The 24821-nt window shown below is 39.3% G+C and overlaps 1 protein-coding gene across 1 annotated transcript in view; it reads right to left on the reverse strand.

The window, feature by feature from the left end:
• Positions 1-24821, reverse strand: part of UST (uronyl 2-sulfotransferase) — a 153375-nt gene that overhangs the window by 34896 nt on the left and 93658 nt on the right. The window contains exon 5 of the mRNA XM_058801100.1: positions 22398-22551. Within this exon, the coding sequence (XP_058657083.1) occupies positions 22398-22551 (154 nt within the window). The remainder of the gene's footprint in view (positions 1-22397; positions 22552-24821) is intronic.

Genomic DNA, 24821 nt, shown 5'->3' on the forward strand with positions numbered 1-24821 from the left:
AGAAATTGCCAGCTGGGATACAAACAATCCATTTCCCCTGCTCCCCACAGTATATTTCAGGGCTTGCCTTAAATACATACCAGAAGATTTATGGTCAAGACCTGAATTTTGACATTAAAGGCTCTGAGCTGAAGCTAACCAGCCGCCCATGCTCCATGCTATTACTAAGAAATCTTACTGTGGATGTATAGATTGCACAGGCAATGTGTCTCTCCTGTCATCTCAACAGGCCTTTATAACATGAATTACAAATTGCACCTCTTTAAAGGCTTATTGTGCTTTTACTATAGACAACACCAGAGATGTTTTCAGTAATACATATTTTTAGCTTTCATAAGAAACTAAAGACCTGCAAAAAATTAATAAATCTCTTGGATAAAAAAAATGAAATATTGCCCTGACAATACTTTAAATTATGGCCAAGCTGGCTTGCACTTGGTAGACAGATTAGATGAAAGGTGGGTGGAACACCTTCCATAAGACATAAGACTTAAAAATCTCTACCAACACCCAGCTAAGAACATTTTCGCTTTTCTCACTGTCATACAAAGGCAAAAGGACATTAGCTCCCAACAAAGAAACTTACAATTTCTTTACAAGAATAATGAATATGATGAGTCAAGTAATATTCCCTGACATGAGTATCAATACCCAACACAAAAGTGTAACTGGGACCTTCTGGTAATTGTGAAAACAGTATTTGATTCACACGGCCAGAGAAACACCTGTACAATAAAAGCAATGTAAATTCATGTGGAAAATCCTGCAGCTTTAGCAAGCAGACAGCTGATACTAACTGAAAAAGAGATTTTTAGTGTCCTTTTTAGGGTAAATTTATGCAGGATTACTGAAACAACCAGGCTGGCTCTAATCTAATCTCATCTCCCCCATTCCTTGTTGATAACTCAAGGTTTAAGATAAAGGCCACGTGACCTTTCATACAAACCTACAATATTTTGCCACACAAGGACATGCACTTCACCCTCCTGACATCAGAAGCACCAGGCTTTCTCTGCAGTAAACGCACTGCCCCTTTCCAGGCTTTGTTTTCCACCACTGCTATGATCTGTATTGCAGCTGCTGGAGTGTCCTCGTGCATTTGCAGCCCCTGCTCACTCCCTGAGATGTGAAATCAGTTTTCAACCAAAAAGTGGGTGAAAGAAAGGTCAGCCTGAGGTGAGCTAGTCATTACAAAACTTAAACACACCTACAGAAGATGCTTTTTGGTGCCAGTGGCACACAGGAATTTCTGGCGTTTTTTCCCAGCATGGAAAGTCAAGGTGAAACGACATTATCCTAGGCAACATTAATTAAGCCACATCTCCAAGTAAGAACATGCTTTCTTAGCAGAACACAGATCTTTCAGGGCAGAAATGTTTCTACGTGAGACAAAAATTTGCAAGGTGATAGATGAGAGCCGTGCTCATTTAAATGACTGGAGGAGCCTTGTAAAAAAATTATTTTAACACAGTCAGGAAAGATACAGAAGGAAACACACAGAGCTACTTTGATCATAACCTTTCAAGACAAAGAAAGCAGTATTTTACTTCATTCCTCTGCTCCTGGCTACAATTCATATCACTCACATCCCATGGGGCTTGCGTCTTCAAAGGGGCAGTGGCAGGCCTGGGAATCAGCCCTGCAGCTCCAAGTAACAACAGAAACTATCTTTCTTTTAAATAATACTCTATTTTTCTACTCATGTAACAATTTTGTCTGAAAAGTTAAACCGGTAATTTCTGCTTCCTTCCTCTGTAAAATTGTCTTTGAAATGAAAATCACAACATGCAATAATCCTTTAATCTGTCAATGAGTCAGACAACTGATCAGAAATATATCAAAGCTGCATTATTAATTTGTTTTTTTTTTTGAGATTAGTAATAAACTATTTCATTTGCCATAGTGAGCTCAACATGCTATAAAAGAAGTCAGCATCTGTTAAAAATATTTCAGAGAATAATTGAATCATCAGGTTTGGAAGAGACCTTTAAGATCATCTAGTTCAACTGTTAACCCAGCACCACCATAATCAATCCTAAACCATATTCCCAAATGTCACACCCAGATGCCTCTTGAACACTTCCAAAGGTGGTGACTGTATAATTTCCCTGGGCAAATTATTCCATTGTCTAACATCTCTTTCAGTTAAGTTTTTTTTTCTAATATCTAATCTGAACCTCCCTGATGCAACATAAGGACATTTCCAACCACCCTTTCATTTCCTCCTCACTAAAACTCCTTTCAAGTAGCTGTAAAGAGTGAAGGGCCACAAAATTCCTTTGGGAATTTTAATTCCATCACAAAAAGAGCAAGCTTTAAGGTGTTCTTTTGCAGAACAATAAGCAATTTACTCAAGTCAATGTCTTATGACAAATACTCTACCATATACAAAAGGATGTGACACAAGATTTGAGAACTTTTTTCCTCCAAATACAAAATCCTATGAGTACTGACAGAAATAATAACTTGGTTTTTATTCAGTTGAAGAAACACACACACACAAAAAATCATATTGGGTTTCAAGGTGCAGTAGACTACAGCTGGCCTGTAGGCCTCAAAGTATAAATAATTATAAAATTATAACAGAAATAGGTAATCAGTTACATAATTCCCTTACTTACATAATTTGACCAATAAGAGCAGGCTCAGGCCGTTGGAGACTCAGGCTTCTATTGGCAGTAACTGGCTCAGCCAAAGAGGATTAATCTCATGGACTCCTAAGATGTATCAGGGAGCAAGATCAGAAGAAAGTGGACTGCTGCTGCATGAATTCAGCATGTCTTGTCACTGGTCTGTCTCCAAAACTGTGACAAGTGGTGGACCACGATGTGATCACAACAGATGCCGCCAATAGAGTGGGGAGACAGAGGGGACAACCAGGAAGAGTTGCCCGCAGCCTTTGAGCTATGAGGAACGGCACATAGAGCCGTGATTGCTTTGGACCCCCCTTTATTTTTGCTTTTAATTTTTCTTTTTGTAACTGGAAGACACCACCAGCATGGGAGCATGGGCTTCAACACCAGAGGACCCCCTCCTGAACATACAGACACCCGCTTTAAAGAAAAGATTTGAAAAATATGAGGAATGGGCTTTATTTGCCCTCATAACATGGTGTGAGAGCCACGGACTGGATGTATCAGAAGGGGCTGTGCTAGATTTAAAAACTTGGGAGCGGGCTGGATGACACATCTGTACAGCTGCCTGCATAGGAGATGACTCGGCCATTTATGTTATTAAACCATGGAGACTCATAATGAACATGATAAAAATGTTGCAGAGGCAAAAATGTTACTAGGCAACTCAATGGTGGCTGCTGTAAGAGTGTCACCTCAGTATTGTAAATATAAACAGCAATGCCATCTGAAAACAAATTGTTCCTGTAAACCCATCTTAACAGGGACAAATCCTGTCAAGGACCAGGGAAACCAAAGACTCAGTGTGAGGAGGGGATGTGTGAAGACAAAAACATCTCCTCACCTTCCTGTGGCTTATGTGACCAGCACGCAGGAAGGACTCGAGGAGCAGCTGGAATGGATGTATTCACATCCGACACAGTAACCATATGCAACCCAAAGGTACATAAGATTCCTCTTGAAGATCGAGGACCTACTGGGAAAGGATTAAGTGCACTATTGATTGGAAGGCCTAGTGCTACAATGCAAGGTATCTTTGTGTATCCTGGTTGTTATTGGCTCAAACTTTACTGGACAAATATATGCTATGGTTTCTACCCCCACTCCACCCATGACTATCCCTGAGAAAACCAGAATTGCTCAGCTTATCCCATTTAAGTCTTGCATCCCACATACAGACCCAGAGGTGCAGGGAGACCAGGGCTTCAGATCAAAAGAAAAACCCCAGGTATTTTGGACCCAGATTGTAGGTGAACAGAGGCCTAGCGTGGAATGTATCATTAGAATGCCATGTAACATAAAAACAGACAATGGACCTGCAAACACATCACAAAAAACTAAACCATTTCTACAGCTCTAGGGTGTGGCCCACCAAACTGGTATTCCCCGACAAGCAACATGACAGGCCATTGTAGAAAGGGCAGGCAGCACTTTAAAACATATGTTAAAAAAACAGAAAGAGGAAATGTGTGGCAAAACCCCACAAAGCAAAGTGGCCAAGGCTGTTTACACATTAAATCATTTAACAGTACCAGAGCAACCTCAAAATCCAGTAATTTTAAATAATTTTCTATCATTGCAATCGTCTGGTGATGTCCACTCACCCAAACCCAAGTCACAGTTTTGGAGACAGACCAGTGACAAGACATGCTGAGTTCAGGCAGCAGCAGTCCACTTTATTCCAATCTTGCTCCCTGATACATCTTAGGAGCCCATGAAGTTAATCCTCATTGGCTGAGCCAGTTACTTCCTGGTCAGCCAGCCAATAGAAGCCTGAGTCTCCAACGGCCTGAGCCTGCTCTTATTGGTTGAATTATGTAACTGATTACATATTTCCATTATAATTTTATCATTATTTGTATTTGAGGCCTACACAGCTATTTTTTGATTATGACTGTCTCAACCAAAAATTACAGAAAGACCACATTCTGCCCAGGATGCATTAGAATTATTGGTAGCCCTGACAATTTAACATAAGAAATCATAACCCAAATGCCTACATGCCTTGCAAATAATTTCCATTCCATTTCCATCTGTTCATCTATGGAAAACCACCAAAATATCCCTTCTCTTGCAATCAAAACAAAAAACCACATCCTCTTTCTATGCCCTGCCCCCGTGAGATACTACAACTATTGTGAAACCATGAGACCCTGCCCACAGCCCAGGAACAGGGCATGCTACTTTGGGCTGAAGGGTGAAAATGTGCAGGTGTGTCAGCAGCAACCTAAATTTCAAGTTTTCATAAAAGGAAATGAAATAAAAAGATGTGGAAAACCAGTGACTGAGCCCAGTCCAGAGTGACCTCTCCTGCTTACAACGCTGTTTTTCATACACCAGTACGGTCCACAGTGCAGTCTAGCCCTCACTGCTGCCAGCCAAGGAAAATTCTTCCGCTCTCCTGAGAGCCACCAAGAATCCTCTCACAGCTTGTTAAGTGCTTTCTCACATAGTTGGTGTTTGTAAAGAGGTCAAACTGACCATTACATCCTGAGGACAATGTCACACTATATGAGCTAAACACAATACACAAAAAAAACCCCCAACATGATTTCCCACCTTCTCTGGCCCCAGCTGGGGAGCTCTGGGTGGCCTTAGAGTGATTGGAAAGAAAATGTAAACATGGTATCTCAGAAAAGGGCTTGTGAGTACAAATATGACATGAAAGAAAGAAAAGTGTGACTTCCTACTTTGGAAGGCTGCAGAAAGATACTGAAAAGTCAAGGTATAGTTGGCATGAAGCTTTCCAAGTATAAATGTAACATAAGTTACTAAATCGTATTTAGGAGCACAAATTGTTTACACATTTTAATGAAACACAAGACAAAATGCAACACATTTTTAACCCTAGTTAGAGTTTTACTTCACCAGGTGATATTTAATGTTTCTGTTCAATCTCAATCAAGTATTTGGGTAAGCAGAGCCACACAGCAGCAAAATTACTTCTTTCTTTCAAATATATTTGGTATCTGTTTGTGCATCTATGCCAGCAGCACTGGCAGTAGATTGCTGTGGAGTGGGTAGGTGCTGGGCATTGCTTCCCAAATCAGCATTGCCAATAGAGACAAAGCCAAATGCTTCCCATCCTGTGCTGATGGGGCACTGAGGCCCCCCCAGGGTGGGCTGCCAGGCGGGGTGGACTGTGCCAAACTGTGTGGGTTGATTGTCCTCTGGAGATAGCAGCAGGCTGGACAAGTTTATTGGGACACCAGTGGCAGGCTGCAGAGTGACCAGCGGCAGAAGCTGCAGAGTGATCCTGGGGAGAAGCTCCACAAGATGGCAGAGCAGATCCAGCTGAGCCTAGAATGCAGGGTTTCTGTCCCCAAATGCCCCCCAGCACCAGCTGTGGTTGTTCCTTCACTTCTATGAGGCTCAACCAGCTCAAAAGGCAACAGAAACCCTTTTCTGTTCCTCCTCCACTGCCTTCTGCTGGTCCTCTATCAGAAGAGAGGGTGGGGGCTTGCTCACATTAATGCCACCCCAGCACTCCAGCTGCACAGGGCAACACAGGTCACTGTGGATGACTTCAGTCACTGCAATAATTTCTTTTACAGCCTCCCTTGGGCATCCACCCTCTATAATCTGGGGTCCTCCATGGACTGCAGGTGGATCTCTGCTTCACCATGGACCTCCATGGGCTGCAGGGGGACATCTGTCTCACCATGGTCCATACCATGGGCTGCAGAGGAATCTCAGCTCTATTGCTGTAATACCTCCTCTTCCTCCTTCTGCACTGACCTTGGTGCCTGCAGAGCTGTTTCTCTCATGTCACTCCTCTCCTCTCCAGCTGCAACTGCTCCTGTGCAGTAACTTCTTTCCCTTCTGAAATAGATTATCTCAGAGGTGCTACCTCCATCACTGAAGGGCTCACCCCTGGTCAGCAGTGGACCCATCATGGAGCTGGCTGGCATTGGCTCCACTGGACATGGGGGAAGCTTCTGGCAGCTTCTCACAGAAGCCACTCCTGTAGGCCTTCTGCCTCCCAATCCCCCACCACTGCTACCAAAAGCCTACGGTGCAAGCTCAATAGATTTTTGTAGAGGATAATTCTGGGGTTTCTTTGAATTGACTTTCCAATTTCTTCTGGCAAAATGCATGTTTTTACTTTCCTTCCCCCACCACCACATAAGTAAATAGGCTGCTAAGTTGAATTCCCACTTTTTTTTTGGCTGGGCTAATTTGCCTGGACTCTTCTGCCTGGGCTAATTTGCCTGACTTTTCAGCCAACAATGTATTAAGCTCATTTTTTTGGCATCTTTACAAGTCAAGTGGCAGCTAACAAAACAGCATCTTCTGCTAACCATCTACATTTTCATTAAGTGCAGACATAAGTTATTCATTCATATACAAATTTTTGCTGGTATGGACATAGCAAAAGTGATGAACTATGCCCACAATGCTACTATTTAGATGTGACAAACATGAAACACATTTGTACATCCCTGTTTTCTAACCTAAAATGATGTACAACATCAGGAAAATATAGGTGGATATATTTCTCTCTATTCTGTTATCAGAAATCATGGTAGTAATTTGTCAAAGATAAGTTTTACTGTTAAGAATGGAATCACTTCATAGTTGTAAGCAGGAACAATCTGTTCCATTGCTTTTGTATTTTTCACCTCGAACCATCTTAGTACGGGAAATATATTACAAAAAATAGAAAGAAATTGCCAAAAAAAAAGGATGAGTGGCTGCCAGCTGGAAGCAGTCTCTAAGCATTAAACGCCATCCTGTTACAGAGGGCACAGATCCAGGGAAGACCAAAAATGAAGATCATTATACTGTAATCAAGAATGAATCCCACTGGCAGCTAACAGGAGGGAGAGAGTACATCTGCTAATTCTGTTTACTAACACTTCTTCATAAAAGAACCTGGAAAATTTGTCTGCTTGGATAACAAGCTTTAATAAAATCAATTAGGGATGGCATATATTCAATTCTGCAAATGAGAAGCAGGAAATACCCACCACCTCAAGAACTTTTCAGCCCTCCCTAATGGAGGGCATGTGGACTGTAGCAAATTGATGCCTACAAGAAAAGCAACAAGTCACAGAACAGTTTGGGCTGGAGGGGACCTTGAGATCACCTAGTTCCAAACCCCTGGCAAGGCAGGGACACCTTTCACTAGGTCCAGTGTACCAATGCCCTACCCAGCCTAGTCTCCCAAACACTCCCAGGGATGGGGCATCCACAGATTCTCTGGCAACTTGTTCCAACAACCATCACAGTAAAGAATTTCTTCCCAATCTCTAAACCTGCCATCTTTCAGCTTAAATCCATTTCTCCTTGTCCTGTCACTAGATTCAGTTTTTAAAAAGTTCCTCTCCAGCTTTCTTGTAGACCTCCTTCGGGGGTGGGGGGGTGGTAACACTGGATCATCACCTCGCTAACACATCACTCTTTTAATGTGAAAAGCTAAAAGCATTAATGTTCAGCCAAGTAAATTGTAATACTAAGACTCTGTGACCTGTATTAACAGCAAGTCCTGCTCACAATTGAGCAGTAATATGCATGACCACATTACCCAGAATGAAAAATCATGTAATGAGAAAAACCACACATTACATCACGTTTGGATTGGAAGGGAAGTTAAAGAGCAAATGTCTAGTTCCAACCACCCTGCCACGGGCAGGGACACCTTCCACTACACCACGTTGCTCACATACAGAAAAGGGCTCTCTAGAAAGAGCCTAAGTCAGGAAAAACAGTCTTGAACTGAAGTGCCAATCAAAGACACTTTAGAAAAAATGGATAAAATAAACAGAAGATTGGCAGAACCTAACTAGTGTTAGACAACACTGTAATGAAGAACACAATCAGCAGGGGGAAGAACCAGCAGCAGCAGAAAAGCCTTTCTGTCTTACAACAGGTCTTTAATCCAGTCACTGAAGGTGTGATAAACGTCCTTTGTTCCCAGTACAAAAAAAAGGGAAACAAAAAGAAAGGATAGGATGAATAAGGGCAGGAAGCTAAAGACAGGAATAAAATAGCTGGTTTTCTTAGTGAAATGAGACACTGAGCAAGGATGCACAGCACCTGTGCTGAGACAATTCTTGAGAATAACAAAGAAGGGTTAACAGAGTGGAGCAGCAAATTTTTCAGGGAATATTAATGGGAGCAGATAAGAAATCTGACCTCAAGGAGATACAGAAGGACTCCAGAATGCTGAAAGACATTCAGCATTAAAAAAACATAGATCCTTACAACAGGATACTCTGGATGACAAGGATGTAATGGGATTTAAAAAGAAAAACCCAAATCACCAAAAGAATAACAACACTAATACAATAGAACCTATATATTTATATTACAGAGGTCTATCAACGGCTATTAAACACAGATATGGCAGCAATGCCTGCTGGTGAGCTGAAGGATGTCAGAACCTGGGAGGACACTCAAGGGGAAGCACTTTTTACTCTGCCCCCAGTTTAGCTGGCTTCCCCCGCTGGGCTGGATGGTGCTCACGGCTCAAGAAGGGCCTAATGCAGAAAGTTCACACCTCCACATATGACACAATATCATTTGCACCAAGCTACCAAGGAATTCAAATGTTTCAAAATACCGCATTTCCGACAGTATAGAAAAGGCCATTTAAATAATGAGACATTTCTGCAGTTCACATTTTTCTCCCATTTTCTTTCCTAGATCAAACATTCTCATTCAGTTAAAACCCGACTGGATACACAGAAATTATACTCAGCAGATTTTAGCCCAAACCTCAAAAATGCTTATATTAACAGAAACACATTTAAGTTCTATGAATGCCTCAACATCTTGAAGCTAGCATTACATTTGTTTTTAGCAGAGGCTCACAATAGTAGTTTAAACAATATAAAAGTTTGAAAGAGGCTCATTAGAACAAATGTCAGAGTTCTGTATGCTAAATATATCACCAGAGAAAAGAAATCCATTAGCCATAAGAAAATTAATTTAGTATCAATGAGCATTAGATATTATTGCTTTCATACATCCCAACAGGACAGAGGCAAAACAAAAGAGATCATTCGATTTGCCTTTTTTTAAAAATAGGACTTCATGTGACAAGAATCGTGGAGGAAAATCTTTACTTTCTGCAATATAAATCTTACAAATAAGAGAGTGAAGAGATAGAGAAGGAAAGAAATGCCTCAGATAAAAAAAATTATTGCAGGCATCAGGAAATAAATATATTTTAGAAATTATTAAGCTTTTCCTAATCTGCAGATGTAGCAAAATTCTCATTTCAGAAAATAACCACTCACTAGCCAATGCATGTTTTATTTCAACATACTGCTCAGTTATAGCTTAGACCATCTGCTGTCACAAATTCCAGTGATACAACTCCCTTTTGCTCAAGTTAAAGGGAGAGAAGCTGTATCCAACAGCTCCTGATATGTCCCTGAAATAATCCAGTCACATAAAATACACTGCCTAGCAAAAAAGGAAAACAAACATGCTGCTGACCTCTGAATTAAAAAAGAAAAAATACAGTACATGTTATGAATTTCTCCGGGTTTGACCATTTTTAAGTCAGATGGTAAATCCCAAAGATCACAGTACTGACTTTTAAAAAAAAAAGTTCCTCATTGTACCAAGGTCTAAATGTCTTTTATGTCTCCTTGACCCACCACATTTGTGATGGCACATTAACACAAACCTATTGAATGGTGAGAAAACAGCTACAAGTTTGAGTTGTGGGCTAATTTTACCTTCTTATCAGGTTTCTGCCTAGTGTTGACTGACTTGGAGTTTCTCCCCTCATATCTCTCAGGGCTGAAAGGAGAAGGCAGAGCAGAGAAGAAAATCATACTGCTTCTGCATGTGGCTTCCCTGCTGCTACAACTGGAGGAGGTTTCTGCTCTGCTGACCCTATCTAATTTCCCTAGTTAAAATCTTCCCCTTGCTGAACACTTCTGATGTTTTTCTGGAAAATTACTAATACTTTGCATTATTCATAGCACTGCCATTCTGAATAGCATACACAAAATGGAACATATTGATTCCACTTTTCAGTTTGACAAGACTATCACCATACTGACAAGATCAATATTAAAAACCTCATAAAATTACAAGGTTCAGAGGCATAAGTAATGCACCTATTAGCATTTTTTTTTAATTTTCAGTCATCTGCTGAAATTCTTTTCTACAACTATGAAAAAAAAAACCACACTCCCCTGCCTACACAGAAACCCACAATCTCTCAATGCTTTAATCTCAGGTGCTGCGGCTTCAAAAAGCTCAGCAAGCAACAAGATTAAGTATAAAATCATGAAGGTTAATAAATCTGTTAGGAAGAGAGAAAAAAGTGTCAAATATGCTTCCCTTCGCCCCCACTTCCTACTATCAGAGATATAATCATTTGGATTACATTCTGAGGAAATTTTAATTTTTTTTCCTTCAGCCACTGATGAAGACTTGAGTTTTCTTTTTTCCTTTCAAAGAGAACAGAAAATTAATTTTGAAGAAAATAATAAACTCATTTAACAATCCATCTTCACCATGGAAAGTTTCCTATTTGCCACTAGTTAGTGGATTTTTCCCCATGAAAAAGGAAATTACTCTTGACAAGCTCAGTTATGAATAGTGGCTGGCTTTGCTTGGAGCACAGTTCATAGGAAAAAAGTTGTGTTCAAGGTAACCTGACTAGCCTGTGTTTCAATAACTCACTGAGCAGTAGCCAGATTTGCTGAAACAATGGCAGTCCATTTTCCAGAATCTACAACAACAAACAATCAGCTTAACACCCTTTGTTGGGATTTTTGGACAGTCTGATTTTGATTTTACGTAAAGCAGCTATATTTACAAGGCATAGAGGAGCTTTGAAAATTCTAGCAAACAAGAAAAAAAAAAATTAATGTTTGGAATAATAGCCAGAAAAAATGAACACTGCTTTTACTTCAAAGGAGAATTTCACTACCTTGTTACACAGGGAATATATTTTCTCAGCTGACACAGCAGGTCTACTGCTTATCCTGAAAGATGGAGTTACCATTTCATTCAAGACATGCACCCCACCATCCCTGATAACTTGCAACCATGTAATATCATCAGCAAACTGGTCAGGGACATGTATTTTCGAAAAAGGCAATTCAACTTCAAATAGCCATCTTAAGGCAAAAACCAAAACCACATTTGAAACAGATGATGTCTGTTTCTTGGGGCTTTTTTTTTTTACATTTCTTTCTTTAAATAATGTGGAATTACAAGGAAGACAATAAAAAATTATTTCCTGGCAGCAGTACCCTTCTTAACTTGACTGATTATTAACAAAAAATGGGGAAGGAGAGGGAGAGGAGAGAGGGGCAGTACTTTTTAAGCCAGGAAGGAAAATCTGATTTCTGGAATACCTGACACCTGAAGAGCACTCCTGAAGGAAAACACAGCGGGCACTTGCCAGGCAGGGCCAAGCAACCAGAGAGCAGATTACAATCCATCTGCCAACACAAACCTATGGCATTTGGTTGTTTTTGGAGAAACACAAATACCCATTCTCTCCATCACAGGAGCAAACTGAAGCAAACAAAGCAAGAACAGACAGACAGCACCAGATTTTTAGGCAGACTATTCCCCAGTTCAGATCTATTCATTCTGTAACGAGACTGAAACAAAATCTAAATTTGCACCTCTGTCCTTCGTCTTCACTGCTGTATTAGGGGTTCTTTCCCTGCTGGGTGGGCTGGCTGGAAAGAATCTGCCACCTCCCTAGTGGGACAAGCAGCCCAGATGTGTCCCACAGGATATCCAGGCACCCCACGTGGGCTCCACAGACTCATGTCAACAGACTCTGGTTGTCTGGTGCCACCCAGAAAGGAGCAAGCACACTGCGCTCCAGCAGGCCCTGGGGTCCCTCTGAGCTGGGGCCAGGATAAGGCACAGGATTTTACTCTGCAGGGCACAATAAACCTTAAAAACTTCAGAAAAACTAGAACAAACAAAGTCTTGAGTATGTCTGGGCACTGTTGTCCCTTTTTTCCACAAAATGCCATCTCTGCTTCCATATGATTTCAACATAAGCTACTTCAGTCTTAAAAATACAGAATTGACAAGTGTGCCCAGCAATTCTGCAGTCAACAGAAGAGTCCACACCACCACCAAGAATTACACGATAGGAAAATATTTTGTCGTCAACAAACACCTAAGGCTCAGGACAGCTTTGGATGCCTAAATAAAGACATGTCTATCCTTCACCACGTCAGCCACACACCATGGGCAGGCACTTCTCCCAATTCTACCGCCCTGCGCTCTCCTTGCCATGCACCACCTCACAACTTCAGCTCTGCTTTAGCTAGGAAGTTCTAGAGATCAGGATCTCTGCTTATTTCTCTTTGCTGGCAGCTCTGACAGCCAGAAAACTTAGGTATAAACCACAGAACAGAAAGAGGAAGGCAAATGACAGACAAGGAATAAAATGGGCTAATAAATTCAGTTTTATTTTCATGGGTTGTCAGTTCCTGCAGGTTTTGACACCTACAGAGCGAAGTGAGTATCTGACTGCCTGAAATTACATTATCATGCCACAGCCTGAACACATTCAATATGCTGGCAGTAAGAGGAGGGGTGTCTCTCTCTGTCTTTCCTCTGTCAGGAGGAGCAAAAGGTTCTGCAGTTTCCTTCCCCATCCTACTGCCAATAAAAAAGTTTTCATTCAAGGTGGTTAAAGCATAATGCAAGAAGGAAAAGAAAATAGGCAAGGCAAACTCCTAGCAAGGAGTTTTTATAGTATGGAGTATAAAACCTTCCTACTTAGGAGGTTTTATAGTACGGTTTTCTAGGGACAGGCACCATGATTTCATTAGACAAGTCTTCAAAAAAATTGTTAATTAAACATAATTTCAAAAAGTCTGACTCCTACTCCTAAACACAGACATATATACACATATGTACATTATTACATCATATTATTAAGACACACTATTTGCTGGTCAATGCCCCATCTCCATTATTTATGCCAAGTACAAACTGTAACTTTAAAAATAATTTTTTAAAACTTTGCACTAACAGAAACTGAAAGCGTTCTTTTTTCTGGATGATAAAACTTTCCAGTTTTAAAAACCATTGTATTCCAACTTAAGACAAAATATCAATCAATAATTAGTTTTACTTGATTACTACTAAATGTTGCTTTTGTGTTCATAATGCCCAAAATGCTAGACTACGCACTGAAGATAACATTCATATCACACACAGATCCTCTTGTTTTTTTGTCAGCTAATTATAATTGTTAAATCATCCCTTACTGGGAATCATGCAAGTGTTATCTGCTTAGATGTGTGTTCCTGTTACTTTCACATTAACAAAGTATGTGAGAATTGAAAATGCAAATACTCAACTTGAGGCTTACAAAAATTATCAAACACTTGAAATTCACCCATACTGAAACATCAGACCAAAGAGACTTCGCATTTCTGAACAGTATGAAACAAATGTTACCACTGAAACAGTGTTTTATCCATCAATTTTAAGGATTTTGACATCATCTCTTCTAGTACCTTTACTATTAACAGCGCACAATATAAAATAGTGGATGCAGTTCACACTTGAAATGCATTTGTATCTTAGCTTTTGATGATAAATTTGAGAATAGTTGTGACAGTGTTAACAATTTATAGCTTCAGCATCAGTTTGGAACTTACAAAAATTAATTTGATTGGAAGAGATGTAAGACAACAAGTCTTAGCTACTGTCGCATATACCCAAGAACACTCAACTATTTTAAAGTCAAGAAACAACATTCAACTGGAGATGTCTATAACTGTAACTACCTTATATAAATCACCTAGTAGCAGAATTCACTTGTAAGCATGTCAGTTTCAAGTTTGCTTTTGAGTTACCCAGAGCAGAAACCAATTTCAGAAAATCACTACTGGCTATGAGGAACATTTACCATACACACAGGACCTTTTCCTGGGTACCCCTGAGGCTTTAGATTTTTACTGATCAGACATTTTCTGATGAAGAAGTGTTGCTTTGGTAATTAACAGCCCTTGGGGGCTACATAGCTGCACTTTTAAGACTAGAATAGAATAGAATAGAATATTATATTTCAGTTGGAAGGGACCTACAAGGATCATCTAGTCCAACTGCCTGACCTCTTTAGGGCTGACTGAAAGTTAAAGCTATTGTTAAGGGCGTTGTACAAATCACTCTTAAATGTTGATGCTCCTTGGGCATCGACTACCTCTCCAAGAAGCCTGTTCCAGTGCTTGACCACTCCCTCTGTAAAGAAATGTTTCCTAAGATATTTCCTTTTTGAATACATCAGAACTTATTCACAACAATGACCAGAAAGGACTTCCACAGCTTCAGTACATGCTGGCCAAACCATCGCATTTTCTATTTTTTACTGGATCCCGTAACTATCCATTCCAGCTGTAAACTTCTATTAGTCTTACAATGAAACAGCTCAAAAGTAATCATCCTTGAGGCCACTTTTTCATGCCTCCCAAAAATCTGTCTTCTTGTATACTTACCCGTGTTTACTTCTTCCTCAAGAGCCTGAACCTATGTCATTCCTCATATGGAAATTATTTAATCATTTCTCCCACCCATTTGTGAGTGTTTTCTGGTTCTTTCAATCCCATTTTGGGAATGGGAGGTGTCCTGGTTTAGGACAAATCTGGGAGGAAATACCCTAGGACAGGAAGTCACAAATGTCAAATGAAAGTAGTCGAGTGCAGACATACTGGAGATCTACATACAATGAAGCTCTCTGTATTGCCCTTTATTGCTTTTGGTTTGCCTTTTTTGACTGCTACTGAGAAACAAACACGCTACGGTAGAACCACCCAATGCACAGAGAAGATCTCACTCCTAACCCTGTAAAAGGCTTGTGAGAGTCCATCAGTTTCTAAGTGAAATAAGGATTATCCCCCACAAAGTGCTTTCCCTCCTTCACTGAAGGCAAGGCTGGCTTTTGTCCCTGGGCTGCACAAGAATGCTCTTTTCTGTTCTTGTTCAATGATCCAAAAATATATCTCCTTAAAATATAACACAGACATACCCTCTTCTCTTATACAGTTTACATGGCCTTAAAAAGCTGGCATCAGTATATTAGAATCTTTCTTCTGTGGTTGGGATTTTCCACTCTACAAACAGGATCTTCCTATAGAGAAGCTAGAGAAAACTATTTCCCCAAGCTACCACAACACATAAAACCCAAAAAGCAGCACAAGAGAGAAATCAAGAGCTGTCCTGTATTCATGCTTAGAAGGCACAAATAAAAACTTGGCAAAATCACCATAAAAATTAAGATTCATAATTTTAAACTTAATACAGCAAGGTCCTTTAATAAAAGATCTTAAGTATATAAGTATACTATATAAGTATAATAATATAAGTATATTCTTATGTATATAAATGTCTTTAAAAGTCCTACCGAAAACCAGGAAGACCCTGTAATAATGTTACATTTAAATAAGGTTGTGGGTATTTAGTGTTGGGACCTCTACTGCTACTTGTTTTCTGGTTTTCTGTGCAGTTGCTTAAAATCTGCAACAGCCAGAAATTTTCAGACCACTACTTTTGCTGCAAGAAAAGACCCCTCACCTTTTCACATTCTGAAGCAATATATTGTTGTTATCCTGTATTCTGTCTCCACAAAAAGGAGAATGGCAATACAGAATGGTATCATTAAAATAAAAGCATGGTATTAATCTTGCATTTTCTATGAATATAAGTATGCATTGTGAATTACATGGAAGTTTTTAGTGTTGCAATCTTAACCAATGCTATATTGCATATTTACTATATGCAACTGACTCAGACTACTGAATGAAAACAGATTTAGAAGGCCCATTTTTTTGCTTTTGTATAAATGCATAATGTTGCAATGCTTGGAATGCAAACACCACAGGGGAACATTAAAAAAATATTGGTTTGTAAATTAAAGTCACTGAAAAGTAAATGTCAGCCATGAAAATATTTCCTTTAATATTATAAGTTGTTTAATCAGTCCCTCCTCCAGCTGAGGTCTGAATTACCATTAACTTTGTGGTTCAATAAATTATTAATACAAAGTGGGAGAATCTAAGGGGGAAAATGGTGCTTTAGAGCACACACAATAGATGAAGAGCTGCAAAAATGAGCCAGAAATTTTGCTGTGAAGAGGTAATACAGCAAAAGGGAACAGCTGGAGACTATTAAAAGTACTCATTAGAGGGAAGAAGCAGCGAACTGTTCTAATTGGGTCAGCTGACAGGTGGCTGTGCTTCAGCAGTGCTCTCCCAGCAGCCCTGTCCTGGGTGCAGGGATTGGTGCTACTGTGTGATCCAAACCCAACTTCAGCTGCAAACTGCACTGCAGCACGTCCAGTGACCAGCCCCAACCATCTCAGCACCAGGGCATAACACAGGCAGGAAAATGACTACTGTCTGCATGGGTCTGTGTCAGGGAAAACACTGAGAGGGCACAAAATGTTTAGTCTCCTAACTACAGCTCAGAACACAGTGAAAAGTGAAAAATGTTCTTTTTAATTTGTAGATTTAACTCTCCAATATCTGGTATGCACTGCACAGACAAAGGCAAATAATTTTAACCTCTGCGTGCCTCAGATTTCCAGTCTAATCAATGCTAATCAAGTTATCAAAGCCTCCTCAAAATTTCCCAGGTTCAATCAACAGGCACTGGTAGCCCCTCTTGTAAGGTCCTCAACAGGAAAATCAGAGTCATGAACCCTGTACTCCCTCACTGGACCAAATTTGCAGGCAGACAACTCTCTCCCAGGCTTTTTTTTTAGAGAAACACACTCATGAGAGTGACAGCCAGAAGAAGAAGGCATGGGCTCCATACCATGGTCTCTCCTTGGAGGCCAAGTGTCAGGCAACTGAAAAGCTTCAAGAAACTTATCTGAAGTCACGAAGGAGAAAGCTCAATGATGACAAATACTAATGTCAGGTACTGATGACAATTCATAATATAATTACCCAGGATATTATGCAGATAAACACAGGAAATAAGACAGCCAGCTGCTGTCCGAAAATCAGTGTAATTGGTAAAAGAATATTTTTCATTGTAGATAGAAGTTTGAGGATATAAATAACTAAACTAGTTAAATATATTTAGTGAATATTCTTATATTAATGAAAACCATGGAAATAATAAAAGGAAATTCTCAAGATTCAAGACTAAAAAAAAAATGTTCTATGGTGAAGGGAACACCATTTACCCATTGACCTTTTGTAATTATTTTGTTTGGAATTTATGAAATAACCTAAAAAACATTAGTTTAAGTATTTAGCCATAAAAGCTAGCATTGCAAAAGGAATTTTTTTCCTATTATAAGAAATTTGATGTGAAAGTTCCCTGACATCACTTGAATTTTACTTCCCTCCTTTAAAGTAATCTTAATACACTTTTAACAATTATTTTAACATTTCATTTAAAACACAAAAGGACAGATGCTCCTTTATGGGATCACTTGCATGAGTAATCTTTAACATAAATGAGGTTGAATATTGTTAGAATATTTTTAATTTTTGCTGAGAAAAACATATTTATTTTCAGAGATGAAGTTGAAAAACTATACAGAGCCATACAGAGACGCTGTGCAAATGTAACTCTTAATTATAATGAAAATTTCAAATATCCTATGGGAAGGTGACAAGTTCTTATCTCACTGAATGATTTTTTAAATGCAAAAATTCTCACTTATGATACATTAGCTCAGCAATCTTTTACTGGAGTGAGCTAGGAGCTGTAGTATTAATGAGCCTAACAGAGATCAGAATCCCATGTAACCAGATTTGCTGCAATTCAGGCAACAACACACAGCCTATGCTGCTTCAAACACTTATTCAGCCTGAGTAGTCTTAGATCAAAGTTTCACCAAGTATTAAGAAAATATGAAACACCTATACATGCCTTTTTAAATATTTGATATCTCAAACTGAAGCTGTAATAAACACTAGATAATTACAAACAAGTCTTCTGGAAGGAACAATTGTAATATAAAACATTAAAATATTAATAGTAGTCCCTCTTCATCGGGGTGCTTCCTGCCTCCTGCCTTTCCAAGCCCTGAACTAAATCACATCTCAGGCATGTTTTTCTTTTGCTTGGTACCTGCAGCACTCACAACTGATAAGAGTTTCCTTGCTTTATTCAAGCATATTTACTCCAAGAACTCTAGTTCGACCTGAAACATATTCACTACAATGGATTTAAATTAACTTTTGTGAATTTAACTCATCTTACAGGACCATAATGTAGGGCTGACAGTCACATCAGTGTGCTTGAGACTTGGCTCAAGGTGCTCACCGTTAATTACCTCTCTGCCATACTCCACACTACCAGGCTGCCACTATTTTTTGGGAGGGAAGCTTGGAAGTGATTTCTTCGGGTGACTAACAGTAACTCAGTCCAGCAGTGAAAGTGCCAGGTCAGGCACTGGCAAGGAGCTGGTGGATCTGGGTAAAAAGTCACACATTGCAGCAGCTGCCTCTGCTGTTATCTGACTCATGAATAAAAGGCTTGTTTTCTATCCTGACTTTCAATTAAATTTTGGTAAACAGAGACATTTACCAAAATGCTTAGAACAATTTATCTGACTCCTGAATGAATGGTTGTGTTTCCTGGAACAAAGTCAAAGCCTGAAGCTGTATTCAGAGAAAATTTCAAATGATCAATGAATGGCAGAAATTTCTGTCTCTATTTCTGACCTTTGCAATGTCAGCAGTTCAGATTTTCGATGTTAAAAAAGCAGCATGCAAGGTACTGCAAGACTTCAAGATAGTCTGTTTTTTTTTTTCAACTCCCTTTTTTCATAAGGATCAGAATTGATGGGAGGGAATGCTTCCATCAAGGGCATCACAACCTGATCTTAAAATGCTTTTCCACCCTTAAGAGTCTGCTTTCCAGAGCAGCTGAGCTCCCACACCTTCACACTGCAGTATGAGGGAATATGGACGCTGCCCTCAGCTTTTCAATGGAGATGGCCATTGCTGGCAGCTGTTGATGAAGATGCCAAGATGGCCTGGAAAGGCTCCCAGGTGCCTGCACCACGTTCCAGGAGATAGCAAGCCAAGAACATCATGGCTGATAAAAGCACAATTAGCCCCTAAGACCCACTTTCCACATACATATATTTTGCCTGCAAACCCATTTCTTCTGGTAAAACAGGAAAGTAATATATAAAGCTTCTCCAGTCCATTTTGTAAGTCTTTAACTGCTATCACACAACAAGTACTCCAGCAAAGAGCTCAGTGTCATGGATCAATTAACAGTTATGTGTTTTCCTGGCTGATGGAAGAAGAAAAGTAAAAGTTCATATCCTCCCCCTGCTTTCATGTATCTGCTAGTGGTCAGGCACACCTCATCCCCAACAACTTAGGTTTAATATTGTGATCAATGTTGAAACTATTTAATATGCTAAATCTAAGTTTATCCTTAAATAGTCCCCTGTAAAAAAAAGTAATGCTTCATGATGAGTTTTGCATTTAAAAGAATATTAGTGAAGAACTGCAAAAATTATGTGACCTGCAATGAGGCCACCCATCAGTCCTGTGCTAAAATGGCATATTGGTTCAGTCTCAGAGGTAAAACCAGCTGCTTACTTTCTTCACAGTTAGATCTGACAATTGATTTTGCAGATTTCTGAAGCCATGCCTCCAAAATCCCCAATACCTGAATTTTAAGAAATACGCCAGCTGATTTTCTTGCACCTCTGAGGAAAATATTAGAATGCAGGCATGCAATATATGATGTAGTTGGTTAGCTAAAGTGTTAAAAATGCTGAACATTCAGAATGACCAGCTTTTGAGACAATTAATTTCAATGGCAAGTGACCTATGTCTTACTGTCACTCTCTTTGAGCAGTGCAAGTGACTGCCAAAGTCTGCCAAGGAAGGATGGAAAACAGGTTCCAAAAATGTTTCCAGGATTCTAACACTGACTTACCAACAGAGAAAATCAAAACAAAAATGCAAAAATAGTTTTTATTAAGGATACTAATGGTGCCTGAGATGAACAAACTGCCTTTTGAACAAAATGATTACTGACCTCAGTCAGACACTTTTTATTTCTTTTTCATTATAGCTTTTGTACTGATCTATGTATTCACAGATATCTGCATATGCATATAAATAATTAACTTCTTAAAGAACATACCAACGCCTATGAAAATGCAAGGTAATTTCTATTAGTTTTTAAGCCAAGACAATATGAATTGGATCTATTTGTTTCTGTTCTGCTTGAAGTAAAATTTCACTGGCTATATAGATCATGTCTTAAGCTGTGCAGTCAATACTGGAATAATACCAGAGTCAGTTGTAAGAGATGCCAATCACTGCACTTCAAATGAGAAGGCACTCAAAGCAAAGTACAGGCTCTACCACTCACTTTTAACATTTCCAAAAAAGAAAATGTAGTACTGTTATAAAGTTGTAGTAAAAAACCCCACCAATCAGTAATTTCCTCAACCCTCTTGTCCCATTCAGAGACAGTGATGCAGAAGTCCATGCACACACAACAGGCAAAACCTTCCAGCTCTGCACACCAGGAGGTCAAGACCCACTCAGCATAGGGACTTCTTTGGGATGCATAGGCACATAGCAAATAAGAAACCCTTCACAGTTTATACCTGTATAGGAGATGTCATTAAATTTAAGGCTATTAGACCGTTACACTGATACCTCCCCCTTCAATTACCCGTAATGTACAAGCTTGTCTGTTCACAGGGCTCTACATGACCAAAACCAGAAGACAAATGAAATTTAAAAAGCTCTGTAACAGGGAAAAAACCCAGCCCACCTTGGATTCATCTAACTTCAGCTAGGGCTGAAAGGTAGCGTGTGGCAATTGTTCAGAGTTGTGTCCTCTACGGCTCATCACACATCTTGTACTCTACTGCCTCTTCAAAACCTCACAAAAACATCCTCTCTTTCTCCTCCAAAAGCCACAGACATATCTTGTTCTGACATTATCTGGCCTGCAACATCTCATAGCAGACCATCAAGCTGTCCTGTCACTGCTGTTTCATTGAACTCTCTGCAGTTCAAGTATGCCTGAAGGCTGAATCCAATCCAACTGGATCTCCATTAGAGAGAGAGCAAGAAGTAATTCTAAAATTTTGTCTTTTTGAGAGGTATCTGTGTACATGCAAAGTGATCATTAATAAACCAAACTAGCCACCTTCCTAGCTTCTTAGTTTCTTATTTAGCATTCATTCAACACCTGCTGCCATGGGACCTTGCTTTGCAACAAAAACTGGCAGGTGTTACAACAGTTCAGCAGTCGTACAAATTTAAAACTTGTTATGAATAGCTTATTCAGCATTATTGCCATCATCTTAACCCAAAAATGACAAAAGGCAACAAAACCAAAGCAAGATCTGAGATTAGAGCCCTGGTGTAAAGAACATTGCAAACAACTTGGCAGCAATAACACTGGAGACTTGAGCTCCCCGAATTGCTCTGTTTCTCGATTTTCTTCTGAGGCTGCAGAGTTACAGACATCGTCTGAACCTAAAAATCTGTGTGAATATTCACAGTGATAAATATAGGCAGAATTATTACATTACTATGCCGTGCAAATCCAACGCTGTGTGAGGATGATAATTCAGCCATGGAAATCTGGAACTTGCTGTCAGCTTATTCAAGATCAAACTGAATTCATTGGCAACACTCTACACAGGAAAGTTGCGCAAACTAAGGACCAGGCAAGAGAAGACAGAGGAAAAACACAAGATGGGAGATGCTTGTCTCCCACTTTTCATGCATACAGTTTGAATAACAGCACTACATAACAATGATGGGAAATTGGTAATCAAAACCTTTTATTTAAACATACCAGGTATCTTTCCTCCTGCCTCATGTTGGGGGTACGGATCATGTGATTCTGTTCTCCTCTCCAGTCTCCAAAACGTCGAAAAAAATAATTGGACAGGAATCGGTTGACAGGATCTCTAATAATATTGATGTACACGGGCTGGTCTCCTCCAAACCTGGTGGAAAGAAAAATGGGTGAATCTCATCACAGGCTCCACACAAACATATATCTATTATCTCTCATTTGAACGCTTTCAAATTACTTCCTACAGAAATTCAGAGCCTTTACAAGGTGAGGAGCAAAACTGAGAATCTTACAACTAGTTTCCAAACCTTTGTAAATGCATGTAAAATCTCTTCAGGGAGAACAGTAAATATGAAGTCACATTAAGCTATATGCGTACTACAAACATTTTAGTTGAAAACCATTTTTTACACTGTATCAACAGTTTTGCTTCTTGAGTTCTCTCCTTGCTGTTTTCAGATGAAGAACCTTCTGCAGATGAATCAGAGAATGAGCATTTCTTCTTCTCAACACACTTCTTACCTGGGCAGTCATGTTAGAACAGGCACCACCCAATAGTAACTGCTGTAAGGCAGCCTTGGATCCCCTTTTCCTGTACAGTAAGTGTAGTAATGTGCAAAGGATTTTCAGCTTACTTTGAAAGCTTTTTCCCAAAGGTTCCTCTGGATGAACTGACAGATATGCATGGTATTTCCAACTTTTTATTTGCTGGAACAACTCGTCCCCTCACCCCCAGTCTGCACCACCAGCTGGATTTGAGGTTATTTCATGGTTATGCAATACCTTATCCCTGTACTGCACTTCATGAACTTTTTTAAGTCTGCATGAAAATTCTTGCTTCAAAAAAATAATTAAATATCAATCTCAAGAACATGCAAGTCCAAGGAAAAGGAAAGGGTAACAACAGCTGTGACCAGGCTTGCACATAAAATCTAGCAGAGATATCTGCAACTTAAGAGATGAGAAGATAAACCAGAGCAACTTCACCACCTTGACTTTACCCTCCTGTACGTCTCCTCCTGGTGCTAAGTGTAAGCACCTCCTGGTGCTAACATCTTCAGTTCAATAGCTGGGATATCAAAAGAGGAAAGGAGGAAAAAGAAGCTTGGGAAGGTTTGTGATTACACTGTATTATCACAATGTTAAAACACTGACTGCATATTTTGTATCAACACACAGCATCAGGCCTAACTGGAAAAAAAAAGCAGGGGGGGAAAGCTGCTTACACTGTTCCATGGTCAAAATGAAAAAATGGACGTTCATGGAACAGATGTATGGACTACAAATTCTCTGAGACAAAGAATAAAATAAAACCTTTCTGGACTTAGGAGTTTATAGGATAAATTCAACTTGGAATTCTCCTCATCTAAGAACACAGATTATGCTTCTCTCTTCTGTTTTCCCAATTTAGGTGAACAATTCTCACTTAAGCACTAGCTTATACTTTATTTTTGTGAGATTGAGAACATAGCCATATTTAAGTATTTAAATGCTATTCTGATGATTTTCTGAGTCACAATTTATATAATTTCTTCTAAACTGTAAAATACTAGATTAAAGAGAGAAAACTGAAGACACCCTTTAGATCAAAAAAACCCCTCTCAGTTTCTCCCCATCTTTTGAGGCAATGAATGATTGAATTTGTATAATAAAAGATCAGGGCTTTTCATTAATATTCAAGAGGCAGCAAACTTGTTTAAAATTATGAATTCTAGTAAAAGACAAGAGAAAAATCTCATAGAGTTTAAAACTGATTTTTCTCCTGCATGATTCCCCAGACTCCTAAACACAGTCTACAAAGGCTTGTCTCATGAGTAACTATGCCTATCAGTAATCTCATTGACCTCAGTGTTGCAGGATCACTGCTGTAATTTGAAACTGCACAGACAGCATAAAATTTTAAAACAATCCAATTAAAAAGGCATATGTCCTTGCTTCCTGATTAGTGCACAACCCAGTTTGGACATGGATGTGCAAGTTAAATATCCTGAATTTAGTACCCTGAATTCTTCTCTAAGCTTATCTTTGCTGCTTTTTGTCTTCATACAGAAATAAAACCTGTATTTGAAAAAAAAAAAAAAAAAGAAGAAAAAAAAAGAAAACAAAAAAAAAAAAAAAAAAAGAAAACAAAAGAAAACAAAAGAAAAAAAAAAAAGAAAAAAAAAAAAGGCATTCCTGCAAATACAACAGGACAATGTGGGCATAAAGTTTTGACAATATTTACTCAAATAGAAAGCTCTGAGTGGATGCCTTGGCTTGGTAGTTTTGAAAACTAAACTTTTCAAGTGAAATTGTTGGAAAGAATGGATTGCATCTAAATTACTGGACACATTATCCTCCTGCTGCTTGATGCAGATAGCAATAATCAAGAGACAGAGGTGAGTGGAGGAGAGCAAAGAAAAGGGGAAGCAGTAGCGATTA

This window comes from Ammospiza caudacuta, chromosome 3 (assembly GCF_027887145.1).
Source record: "Ammospiza caudacuta isolate bAmmCau1 chromosome 3, bAmmCau1.pri, whole genome shotgun sequence".
NCBI lineage: Eukaryota > Metazoa > Chordata > Aves > Passeriformes > Passerellidae > Ammospiza > Ammospiza caudacuta.